Consider the following 13788-nt stretch of genomic DNA (forward strand, 5'->3'; position numbering starts at 1 on the left):
ACTGAATTCAGATCACAAATGTATAACAGATTACTGAATAAGAAAGGCAAGAGAATGATTTAAGAAAAAAAAAAAGGCGGGCATATTAGTGCTAAAATGAAACAGTGCGAATGCGATATATTTTTTAATGGAACAAGCAAGATGAAAGAAATCTACACTGCAAGTTATCTACAGTTAGCCAAAATATTCATAATTTATCATCAACTATCAAGAGAAACAGTTCACTAAGTTTTATACAGCAGATTATTTATGAAATCAAGAAACACAGTATGTAGTAATTCACTGGGTTTTCCCCCATATACTATTAAAAAAATTCATTCACAGAAAGGCAATTCAATAATCTCATATAAATTTTGGAAAAATGACAAATACGTATCTTTAGAAAATGATTTAGTGGACTCAGCAGCAAAATAATGTTTATTTTCAAGCACTTTTTACGTCCTTGTACGAAGTAAAAAGGAAGTATTGTAATTGCGAAAAGTTTCAGGCAGCATATTTCAACAAAAATATCCATTTTGACCGCTTTCGAATGCAATTTAACGATGTTTTTGCGTGATATCTGTACGTAAGGACAGAATAAAATACTCTTTTCCTTCAAAAAAATTATAAAACTGCTTTAAAATTAATTCTGAAGTGAATTTTTCGTGGCGTCTGTACGAACGTATGTATGTACGTACGTATCTCGCATAACTCAAAAACGAGTCGCCTCAGAACGTACTCTTATATGTTTGTAAATTGTACATTTTTTTCTTTAAAAATGATTGAATTGTGTTGTTTTTATCTTCCGGTTAAGGATTTTATGCCTTTAGTAAATCTGTGTGCAATATTTTTAGAATTATCAGCAATTTTAAAGTTGTTTAATTGCCGTTAAGCCTGTTTTTAATGGCGGCCATTGATGTTTACATTTGAAACAGGATTTGTTGCCAATTTAGAGAAACTTAGCTTCGCAACAACAAAGATTTATTATTGCCACTTAAATCATGCTTAATTCTTTCTGGAATTTTTTCGAGGAAATAAGCGTTTGAAATTTACTTCGTAATTTTTAATATAGATATTTTGAGTTTTTATGTATTTTTGCCTTCTCGCGAAGTGAGAACTGAATTAATTAAATGAGAAATACTCAATCGTCTGTGAAAAATTCTTTTTTGTTTTGTTTGCTTAATTTCTTTTATACATAGTTCTAGCTTTATTATAGTATTTGAATAGATCATGTGGCAACGATTAGATAATTCTTTAAATGATATACATTTTGTGCATTCTGAGTTATAATATGAATGAAATATAATACTGTTAAGTAAACCTAGTGCCAGAGTGTCGCTATGGTAAACAAAGTGAATTTTAAAGAATGCATTTATTCTATTGTGGTTTATGCGCTGTCGGCGAAGTAGGTTTAATTCAATCCAATAAGTTTAAATAAAATGCAAGAAAAAATGCGTATAATTTAATATTCCGTACAAGGAAGTCATGTGGTGTACACATCAGATTTTTTATTCTTCCATTTAAGAGCACTGCATGTTACAAGTGATTTATCAAAATGAATTTGAGAGACATAATTCAATATTTGGATAGCTGAAATCTGATTTTTTTACGCCAGTAAAAGCAAGCAAAAGAATACAGCATCTAAAAGAAGGTTAAGGTATGCAAATACCAATTATTAATCATAAGAATAATTTGGATTTGCTATATCTAAATCAAGTTTTGGATAATATCAAGATAGAAAATGCATTTTTCCCCCTCTTATCTTTCAAAGACAACATTCGAATTCTTTTTTAATGAAAACCATCACGAAAAATTGCACTGAAATGTAATAATGTAAACAGCAATTTTTATACTAATATAGAATTTAAATTTTATCTACAATTAGTTTCAACATTTAAGTTTATTTTAAACCGATCCGATCTTCATATTAAAAACCATATTGCTTTCTAAATATTTTAGAACAAATCTAATTTTTAAAAGAAACCTTATCACACCATCCACGGTTTCCCCCAAAATAAGACATAATCTTACATTAATTTTTACAGCTAAAGACACGCTTGGGGTTATTTTTAGCGGGATGTCTTATTTTTCATGCACAATAATTAATACTTGTTCATGTTCAAGAAACAATTTCTGCCGGTTCGAAAAATGCAGATTCAGGTGTAAGAAATACATTTATTCATATTCAAAGAATATCTAAAAATGAACAAAATTCCTTTACTCTGATATAGCTATGTCGTCTGAAACATCGTCATAAAGCTCCAGATCACGAATTTCGGCCTGAATTTTTTTTCCCCCTCCAAGACAATTGGCCCTAGCCTCTCACGTTGAGCAAAAATCAAATAAGCTCTTCCCGTTAATGTGCCTGCTTGTAGAGCACTAGCAGCACCGTCAGTTATTTTACTCCACGCATTCTTCACCCATTATTCATAATTTTATCCCATGCATTCTTCACCGATTATTCGTTATTTTGTCCCATGCATTCTTCACCCATGTAACGATTTCTTGTAGCTTCATAAAGTTTCTTCGTTGATTTCTTTTCATTCTATTTTCAATGTAGTCATTGATTTTCGTGCGCAAATGGTCTTTAAATGGCTTATTTATTGCAATATCGTGAAAATTTGGAGATATGCAGTCATTCATGCGGTAACCATTATTTGATTGTTTTTCTTTCGCCAAGGAAGTTCTTCATGGTTTTAGCACAGTGAGTGCTGGCAGAATCCCACACTAGCATACCTTATAAATTTTTACTTATGTGGTAACAGTTAATCAGTCCAAAACCCTAACAGATGTAAAGGGAATTATCGCTATAATCACAGCAATTTCCATTACAGCATTATTTAAACAATATTGCTGACAGCATCATTAAGGTCATTACAAAAAATTTGGTTCCTGCAAGTGCAATTCAAGAAATTTTTATTAATCTTTATAGAAGGCAATTACAATTTAACGTTATACAACTGTACTACACTGTAGGCTTAAATTAAGGTACACCATAAAAGAAAAAGATTTAATGAGACGCTCGTGGTTGCATTTGTGGGCACAGCTTTCTTATTTTAAATGCAGCTGTTAATAATTGCAAGGCAAGCATAGCAAAATCAAATGTAGAATAGTAACCAAAGACTACATAATTCAACTTAAATCTAAACTAGATCAGAATTTCTAATCGGCGTATCAAATTCAAACGCCGGCAGCAACAAAGTCGAAAAATTACAAACTTATCAGAGCTAGGAAGAACTAACGTAACTTGTTCGCGTGAGGCAGACATACGCTCTGTCTTACAGTCCATAAACCACAGTTTAAATACTATTTAACTAAATTTGCATTTTGGTGAAGAAACGGAAAAGGAGAAGTTGCAGTAAAGATCCAAGTCATTAAAACCTTGTTAATTTAAAGAATAATTGCTGTAGAACAGCTTTGGCCACTTCGCAAAACAAGTGGTAGAAATAAATCGACCCACTTTCTTACTTCCAAGTGCGTACCGAGCTTTTTCAGTCTCAAAAACATAAATGCCTAAAGTTCGATTTTCTCTTTCTTGCGCTTAGAGATGATTACAAGAGGGGGCTTTCCATCAAGACGAATTTCCAAAATACATGTCACTCTCCACTGGTTCCCACTGGTCAGTGGTAGTTTGAGACCCTGACCCATAAACACTGCAGTTTCATCCATAGCAATACTATTCATGAGTAGTTACTTAGAGAAATCGAAGCCACCAAAGAAACACTTAAACGCAAGTGCATTTTAATCAATATCTTCCAAGCTGAACAGTGTTATTGATCTTCTTAGAAACAGTTCATATCGACAGTTCATATCGCTAAAGAAAGCCATCCCCCCAGTGTTGTGAAATTCGTCTAGCAATATGCCTAGCTGTGGTGTCATTGCAAGGGCAAATGCTTGAATGTCAGCCCTGCGAACAATTAAACCCTTTGCTCTTCTGTCAACAATCCATTTACAGATGACGTATTCTAGTTCAAGAAATAATGGTTGCTTATCTGATCTATACTTACGCTTCTTCGTATATTGCATGAGGTACACAGATCACCATTTTGGGACCATTCGTAGATTCAACTTCATTTTGCAGAATGAAAATGAAGTGCTTTTTATACCTCGAGTCTTCTACAATTCCTAGCCTGTACTCGACGGAATAGCTCTTTCCTTTTGCCCTCATTTCATCTGAGCATCAAAATTTATATGTGCCAAATATACGTTGCTAACGCGACGTATTGAATACTAAAAATTCTAATTTGTCGCAACCACGTTCGTTTATTTCAAATGTGCAAGTGTGTTCCATCTGCACTTGGTCATTCGGTAACAAGGCGGCCGTTTGGCTAACGATCTTAACTAGGTCTTGTTTTAGCAGTAGGGCTTATAGGGCTTATATTAAAAGGCAGGCGGAAAAATCATGCCAGGGCTTATTGTTTTAGGTCTAATATTCAGGGAAACATGGTAGTTTTACCGAAATTAAAAAACTGATTATTTTTCAATTCATAATTTCACAATTTTCTTAACCAGAGCTATTCAGTAATTAAGTGGATATATGCAGAATCAATTTTCTTCAGCAATTAAATTTTTATATTTCTGGTGCGGCAAAGACAATTATTCTCTTCTGTACACACAGTTAAATATAGACTTACTGTAAATTATATGAAACATATTCTAAAAATGATGCTGCCATACTGCAACAAAACAATCATTATTCCTTTTCACTCACACATAATTATGCATTTCACTTTTTATAACAATATTAGCAATGTAAACACAGAACACTGAAATGAATGGTAAATGGTAAAATTAGTATATAATTAATAGTAATAATAAATGGTAAAATTATTAGCATTGTTTCATTGAATGGAAAACTACTATTCACTCTAGTATATACCACTGTTTTGTACCAAGTATTATATATTCTGAAAACTGAATTTCATGAATGAGAATTGAAAAACAAGTTTTGCTAATTTTACATGTAAAAAGGTGTACTGCATGCACTAAGAAATACCTTTTTTATAATTATACTGAATTTATACATAACTTTTTATTTCAGGCAAGAGACATTTCTGATCACTGGCCAATTGAAATTAAAATAAGGGGGAAAAGTATGTAATAGTATTTCATTTTTTATAAGCTTTCATTTAACTCTGTCACACTGTTTACCACTATGGTCAAAAGTTTGTCATCAATTTTTAGTGGTGCCGAACTAAAAAGTGGTAGACGATAATTCGTCACCACCTTTTAGTCTTTAGTTTTTGAAGGTGATTTCGAATCATCAACAAAAACTGTAATTTAAAAACAAAGTTTATACATAATTTATAAAATAAATCATTTGAGAGAGCAGGATGAGACAATAGTATGCACACTGCCCTCCAAAATTTAAGGAACAGCATGTTTTTGATTACAAAACCTTACAAAATACCGTTACAAAAATGTCTGTAACATTTAAATTCACAATTTAATGCCTGACAGTAACGAAGTTTAAAAAATATACGCAAATAGCGTATATTTTATAAACTTCGTTACTGTCATGCATAGCTACCACTTTTATTTTATAGAAAAAAGAACTTATATAGGAGTTGGAGAAAAAAAAGCAAAAATTTACCTTGTCAAACTGTTACGTCATGCGCCTCTTGGGCAGACTTGTCATTGAGCCGGCAACATCGCACATATTAGCGATAGCCTGGCAATACATGTATTGATTGATTGAAGCAAAAATTGTCATTATTTCACGAGTGAAGGTACTGTCCCAGTCCAGTAGGCGAACAGAGCGGTTTACTCGTACTTGTTATATCGAAAATTATTTGAGTTCTTAGTAGAGAATTTATTTGAAGCGCAGTACCTTAGGATAGTTAAAGAAAAAAAAAATGTCTTTATTTAGGACACCGGGAGACTCTTCTGATGACGACCTAGAATCGGACAGATCATGAGATCATCAAAATAGATGCAATTCCCACTGAGAAAAGAAGACTTCAGGAAATCGCCAAAGAAGAATAAGAAAAAGAAAATGAAAACCATGTTCGGAAACTGACACCGAGGGAAAGAAGCAGAAGGCTAACAAGGAATATCCAGATGCAGATTATATTAAAGAATTATTGAAGAGGTTTAAAAAGGAGGAAGAGCTGAAAAAGCTAGCAAAACTGAAGAATTCCCAAAGCGAGCTTGACGCAAGTGGAAGGAAAGAAAGAGAGGGCATGGACATCTTCGAAAATGCTGTTGAAAGCAATGACGAAACAGTCGAGAGGGAATCCAGAGAATGGAAATCACCAAAGAAAGTCGCAAAGATGAAACAAAGTAAAGAACCGATGGAAATTGTACAGACTAACAGATTTGAGAAATTGAACGAGGAACAGAACGCAGAGGAAGCGCAAACGAACGCTGAAACTCCGCCACCAATAGTCTTTCAGCAGGATAAAATAGACTGGATGAAAATTGAACGGGAGCTCAGAGAAATTTGTAAGGAGGAGTTCGAAGCAAACATGAAGACAAACTCCATTTTCGTAAATGTTAAAACAGTTAAAGACTACAAAAATGCTACTAGGATCCTAAAAACAAGAGAAGTACCCTTCCACACCTATCAGATGAACCAGGAGAAACCCTTAAGGGCTAGCCTCAAGAACTTGCCGACCAAATCAACAGAGGAGAATATTCTTACTGACCCTGAAAGAAGAAATTTCCCAAAGGTGAAGCAATTCAGTAGAAGTAGAAAATACAATTTCGAAAAACTCTCGATCTGGCTGCTAGAGTTAAAAAGAAATAACAGCGGATATGAATACATAACCTGAATAACATTTTCAGTTTAAACGTGGCGATTGAAAACTATAATCCACGAAAGCGTCCAACACAGTGTTTCAGGTGTCAGGAGTGGGAACACTCCCAGCACTTATACACAAACCGGAAAAGATGCTACAAGTCTGGCGAAAATCACAGGAGCAACGTTTGCCCTCTGACAAAAGATGAAAAGCCCATCTGGAAGTTCTGTGGAAAAAATCATGTCTCCAGTTACCGTGGTTGTGATAAACATAAGACGAAATTTGAGAAATTAGAAAAGAAACAGCCCCCCCCCAAAAAAAAGCAAAAAAATTTTGTACGAAAAACTGAAGACTTCCCACAACTTACAAAAGTGAAAGAGATGGAACCCACAAGAAGTGCACGACCGCAATACAGCGAAAAAGCAAGAAAGAAAACTTTCACGATTTCAAAAGAAGCAGAAGAAACCATAATTTGGCTGCGTGATGAGAAAATTCACGAGTTTTTCAGCACTATCATAGAACAAATGGATAAAATCAAAAAAAGTACAAACAACTGCAGAAAAGCTTTCAGCTGATTTTAGAACCGCGATGTACATAATGAAGATAGCAGGAGAGGAAATTTCAGAGTAAAGTTCTCTCCCCCCCCCCCGCAACTGAAGAAACTCAAGTCTTTAATTCATTTTTCAAAAATCTAATCATTTCATCGGCAGCAATTTCCCTGTTCTCAAGCAGCATCTATCGGGGTCAGTACTTGGGAGGGTGACCACCCACGTGACTGACCTCGACAAATCAAAGCACTTCAACTCAGGAAAGGTAATTTACAACTGATGGAGAGGATTTTCAGTCTCAACCTCAGGCTTTGCCGTCGTATAACATTTTTTCGTCCCCAAGACGCGGTACTCACGACAGAGCACCTTTATCTCATACAAAAGTACGCTATCGCCCAAGGACACATTAACGACTAGCTTATACTTTCAGAAGTAGTCACCAGGATTAAAACTACGACTTCCAGATTCCAGCAAAAATTTAAATGTTCAGGGAAAGACGTTTGCCCGATTCGTTTAGGTGGCAGGCGATCGGTTGGATGGAAATGGGATGTAGCAAGCTGATGCTGCTACTTGTCTCATTGTCTCTCGTAGTGTGGTCCACCGACTAAGGAATCGTTTTGAATCCGAGGATTCTGTGTCTAAAAAACATGTTCCAGGCAGACCTAAAGTTATAACACCTGCGGGAGACCGTTATTTAGCTCTTTCTGCCTGAAGGAGGAGAAACATTACTGTGCCTCAGCTCATGGTAGATCATTTAGTGGCAACAGTAACAAGAATCTGCTCTTACAGTGTGCAGACGCCTGCACAATACAGGTCTGTATGGAAGACGACCAGTTGTTTGTGTCCCCTTGGCTCGAGGACAGAGGCACCCGTTTATATTAGAGATCACATCTCCTGGGCCAGTGACAATGGGCGTCTGGTCCAGATTCACATTGCAGAGTGATTCAGCTGATCTGGAGGGAACAACGCACCAGGTACAACAAATCCCACATAGTGGAAAGACACAGTTACAGAGGTGGTGGAATAACGGTTTGGGCTGGGATCTCTCTCGGTGGTCACACTGACCTGCATGTGTTCCATGGAGGAACTTTGAGCGGTGTGAGATATCGAGACGAGATCCTTGATCAATATGTCCGTCCATATGCCGCTGATATTAGTCCTGGATTTCTGCTGATGGATGACAATGCGCGACCGCGCCGAACTCGGGCTGCTGAAGAATATCCTGAGGGTCACGGTATGAAGCGGACGAAACAGCCAGCTCAATGCTCAGACCTGAATCCGATAAAGCATCTTTGTGATTACCTTGGGAGACAGGTTGCTGCTTTAAGACCTCCTGCAAGGTCGTTAGATTGAGCTTGAACAAGGATTACTCTGTATCTGTCGTTGCTTCCCATTCCACTGACCGACAACTCAACTGACAGCACGGAACGTCGCTGCTGCCAATGTATTGCAGCTAGGGCTGGCCACATTCCTTATTAGAACCATTTTTGTAATGTTACCACCCCATTTTTCCTCAAAAAACTGTGATATACCGTTTCTCCAAGACTGGATTTCTCTGCCGAGAGTGCAAATTTTTTGTTGCAATTCCTGTTTGTATTGAATTTTAGAAACATTCTATGTCGCATTCATTAAGAACTGTTTAGTGAAAATGTCCTGTAAATTTCTTGTTGCTATCCTGCTTCATTCTCAAATTAGATGCAAAAAACATGCTCTTCCTTAACTTTTGGAGGGCACTGAATTTTAACTCAAGCATCATGAAATATTTGCCATGTAAACTGACATTTTAAAACATGAAATGTTAATCATATAAATTTAAATTTTATATAAAAAATAAATATCAAATCAGTTCAGAAATGCATGTTCAATTAATTCATAATTTATTTAAATTAAGAATGATTAATTGCAACAGCATCACATAATTTATTGAAACTTTTATTGACGGTATTTATAGATATTACATAAAAACCAAATTCTTCCATTTTTATTTTACTATTTTCAGTCTGCATGATTGCTCATTTCACTAAATAATATCGTATTAGCTTATCATAGTTTGACACTTATAAATACAAATAATGAGAAAACGTATTTCCTTGCGTATTTTTATCCCCCGCCCTTTTACTTCCTTTTACGAAGGAAAGGAAGTATTGTAATCACGAAAGGTTTTGGGTACCGTATTTCAACGAAAATATCCATTTTGACCACTCTCGAATCCATTTAAACGATGTTTTTGCGTTACGTCTACAGGTACGGACAGAATAAAGGACTCTTTTTCCCAAAACGGATTGTGAAATGGATTCAGAAGAGATTTTTGAGTGATGTCTGTACGCACGTATGTATCTCGCATAACTCAAAAAGGAGTAGTCTCAGAACGCTGAAATCTTGTATATAGGACTGCTATAATATCTAGGTGTGCACCTCCCTTTTTGGTTGCAATCGGCCACACCGAAAGTATACATATATATAAAAATTTGTATTTGTTAGTAAGAGAAGAAAACAATCACTCTGTGAACAAACCCATTTTAAAATTCTGGGGAACTTTATTTTCTAAATGCAATAAGGAAGGGGAAAATTATGCAAATACTTTTTTTTTCACAACTTGATGCTAAAAATCGGAAGGGGGGAATACGCAAAGAAATGTGGTAATAGCATTAAAAGTATTTTACAGTAGTAATTTAAAAATATTATTGATAAAAAAATAGATGAAAAAAATGTGTATAATACTGGCAATAATGCTTTACAGTATTTTATTTTGAAAATAATAAATGAACAAAAATATTTCCTATTCATGCTATTACAGAAAATATGAAATTTATTTTTAGTGTCAGAGCTTGCCGAGAAGGATTTGGTGTCTGACATATGCTTTACTGTTCAAGATACAAGGCCACGTAATGTCTCCAAGCAAGCAATCATAACAGCAGCACAGACTTCGAATTTCATTCCTACTGTACTATCATCTCTAATTTTACTAAAGAATGAGACTTTAAATTCTGAAGATATGTTAAATGCAGTAAGAAGATTACAAAGTTCTTTATCAAATGTCATTAGCAAAGAACAGTTGGAAGCTATAATTTATAAAACACAACAAGGTAGTTTAGAAGATGACAGTTCTTTCGCAGATGTTTCTCACATGAAATTTAAAGTACAGATATTTGTTACCAATGCATATTCTGAAATATTAACTTGCAAAACAACTACTATTAATTAATTTTATGTATTTGCATCAGAAAACAGTATGGAATTAAAAAAAAAATTCAAACTTCAGGAACACAGGCAGATACTGACTGTTTTCAGCATGAATTATTTTACTCTGTACTACATGTATATTACTTACATTTTATTTTTATCTCATACAAATATTTTTAAAATCGCTTAATATGTATATACATTCTTTTACCTAATTTTTGGTATTTCTATGAATTTTTCACCTCTGTAATCTCAAAATATATCAAATTACATGTATTTTTTTATATAAAAATTACTCTAACTGAAAAATATTACTTCAAAAAGACAACAAAATTTTCAGAATACAATCACTAAAATATATTCCTTAAATAATTGCATCAGATCTTAATAAAATGACTAGCAGTTTTAACACAATACTTTCCAGAAGAAACATAAAATGACTAGACTATCCCCCAAAAAAAAAAATCAATAGGACACCAAGGAGGATTCTTTCTTACTTAAATCTCTCACAAAAAAAAGGAGGAAATCAATAATAGATCAAAAAGGCAAAACCTCTAGAAGGCATATCTCAATCTGACCCAAACTACACTGAATCCTAGTTTCAGCCTGCCAGTATTCACACAAAGTATTCAATTTGAAAGGACAAAATTTCAACATGAGTGAAAATGAAAACAAAGTTCTGCATTACTGAATAGAGTTAAATCACTATTTGTGGACACTAACAGAAATGCATCAAAAAGGATAACTATTAGTATACAGTGTTTCATCGCCACTTCGCTCTTCATGTTTGCCAAAATATTCATCAAAAAATAAAAATGAAAAATACAACCATGTCGGCAGCCACATTGTGGAAAAGAGCATTGTTTCACGTTGATGCGCGAGACAGAAGGATCCCTACATGTCAAACAAAATTATGAGTTGACTCAGAGTACATACCAAGGACTCTCACAAAGCCGCGTGATTGGTTTCCGGTGCGACATCGACCGATGAGAGTACGAGTGCATTTATCCCCGAGTTGATTGTCTGCGCATAATCGCAGCCTCACCTAGCATATTCTCTTGCTGTATCTTGTCCATGATGTTGACTGTCTCGCATACTGTATTTTAGTGTTGTGTTGACGATAACTTTTTTTGTTTAAGCAATAACTTTTTTTATTAATTAAGCCCTTATAATGCCACCTAAGCGCTCAGCCCCTGCAAAAGCTTCCTCCAGGGCACCCAAGAGAACGAAGATGAGAACCATCAGCAAAAAATTAAAACTTTTAGATATGATCAAAGAGGGCACAAGTTATGCATCTGTAACACGCCATTACGGAGTGTGAATGAATCTACAATGCAGTACATCAAGAAAGAGGAAGTCAACATCCACAAAACTGCTTCAATAACATTCAATAAAGAAGCAAAACGTGTAGTAACTCCACATAATAACAGAATTGTGAAAATGGAAGCTGCACTGGCATTGTGGATTGCTGATTGCAGAAAAAAGACAGTGAGTTTGGACACTAATATGATCAGGACAAAGGCCAAAGCTCTCTATGACCAAATCTTGCACGATGACGACAACGAAGAGGCTGAAGAAGGTGTTGACGAACCTCAAGCCAGTAATAGCGCTGCCAGGAGTGATTCACCTTCTCGAGAACGAGGCTTTACAGCAAGCAAAGGCTGGTTCGAAAAATTTCAAAAATGATACGGACTCAGAAATGTGTTTCTGTATGGTGAGGCTTCCTCTGCTGACAACAAGGCTGCTTGTTACGTGGAGGAAGAGTTTCCTAACCTCATCAGTAAGGGAGGCTACCTCCCTGAACAAGTTTTCAACATGGATGAAACACGGCTTTTTTGGAAGAGGATGCCTTTGCGTACATTCCTCTTCAAGAATGAAGAGGCCAAGCTTCAAGGCTCACAAAGACTGCGTGACTGTCATCATGGCTGGCAATGCTGCAGGTTTTATGCTTAAGCCAGGCCTTATTTATAAAGCCAAAAATCCCCTGCATTAAAAAACAAAAATACGGCTCTGTTGCCCGTGTTCTGGATGCATACCTCCACGGCCTGGATAACGAAAGCTCTGAACCTTTAATTGTTCCTCCATTGTTTCATTCCCTAGGTGAAGCTGTATCTGGCTGAAAAGGGCCTCCCCTTTAAGGTCCTTCTCCTGATGGACTGTGCAGAAGGCCATGCAATGGACCTGCAACATGACTGTGTGCAGATAGTTTCTACCCCTGAACACTGTTTTGGAATATGCAATAACAAACAGATTAAACATCATAAACATGTCAGACTCACCTCCCACCTTCCGCACTATAAGGGCGGAAGGTTGGCCGGATTTAACCATGGTTTCTTCACAATTAGCAAATCAAATGTCGGAATGGCATGTTATGGACATTCCCTCTCTGAGCGACTACAGAATAATCAGCTATCTAATGGGCACTCAGTTAACTTATACTCTGAAACAGAAGTTCAAGACAGCTTATGGAGGACATCAGAAGTTCCTTAATCTGCTTCGCCCTTATGTAGATCAATTGATTTTCAACTTCCAAGCAAGCAACACCATAGACGGACTGGATGATGCCTACAGGCATTTAATTGGAACTCTAACAAGTGCAGTAAAACAAGCGTATAAGAAAAAACACCCAGCCAGAAGAAAGAACTTTCCTGGTGGAATGACAAACTAACGGCAAACAGAAGCAGAGTTCGGGCGCTCAGAAGACTGGCACAGTCAGAAACAGATCCCATACAAAGGGACCAAAAAATGCAGATGTACAAGAAGGCACTTGCGCAATACAAACTACAGATAATAAGGGCCAAATCCGACTCCTGGCAGGAACACTGTAGTAGAATACCGGAAATTTTTGGGCCACAGGTAAGGACTTTAGACCGACTCAATTGACTGCGAATGTGGCCCCTGATGCACCAAATACAAGAAATATTCTTTCGGTAATACTGAAAACGGTTTTTTCTTCAGATGATCCCACCAATGACTCAGAAATGCATACATTAATAAGGACGCAATTTCAGGAAAAATTCTGGTCTTCCAAAAATGGAGACTATCTCCCACCAACAATAGAGGAGGTAGACTTAATCATAAATGGTTTGGCAAGGAAAAAGGCACCGGGGCCGGATGGCCTAGACAATATAATACTCAAGGCATTGCATAATGAAATTCCAGAGCTGATCCACTCAGTCTGCAAAGCATGCTGGAAAGTAGGACACTTTCCGAAAGATATGAAGCTGGCAGAGATCGCTCTGTTTTACAAAAAGGGGAATGATCCCTCGGATCCGACCTCCTACCGCCCGGTAAGTCTCCTTCCCACAATTAGCAAAGTTCTACAAAAGATCATTCTA

The 13788-nt window shown here is 36.1% G+C and overlaps 1 protein-coding gene across 1 annotated transcript in view; it reads left to right on the forward strand.

Moving 5' to 3' along the window:
* The window catches only part of LOC118201572 (deoxyribonuclease-1-like), a 67343-nt gene extending 56815 nt beyond the window's left edge, over positions 1 to 10528 (forward strand). The window contains exons 9-10 of the mRNA XM_035373690.2: positions 5021 to 5072; positions 10087 to 10528. Coding sequence (XP_035229581.1) covers positions 5021 to 5072; positions 10087 to 10472 — 438 coding nt within the window. The 3' untranslated portion in view covers positions 10473 to 10528. The remainder of the gene's footprint in view (positions 1 to 5020; positions 5073 to 10086) is intronic.
* The last annotated feature ends 3260 nt before the right edge of the window (positions 10529 to 13788 follow it).

The sequence above is a fragment of the Stegodyphus dumicola genome, chromosome 3, assembly GCF_044657685.1.
Source record: "Stegodyphus dumicola isolate Sdum_Otavi_A_Nest chromosome 3, ASM4465768v1".
In the NCBI taxonomy this organism is placed as follows: Eukaryota; Metazoa; Arthropoda; class Arachnida; order Araneae; family Eresidae; genus Stegodyphus; species Stegodyphus dumicola.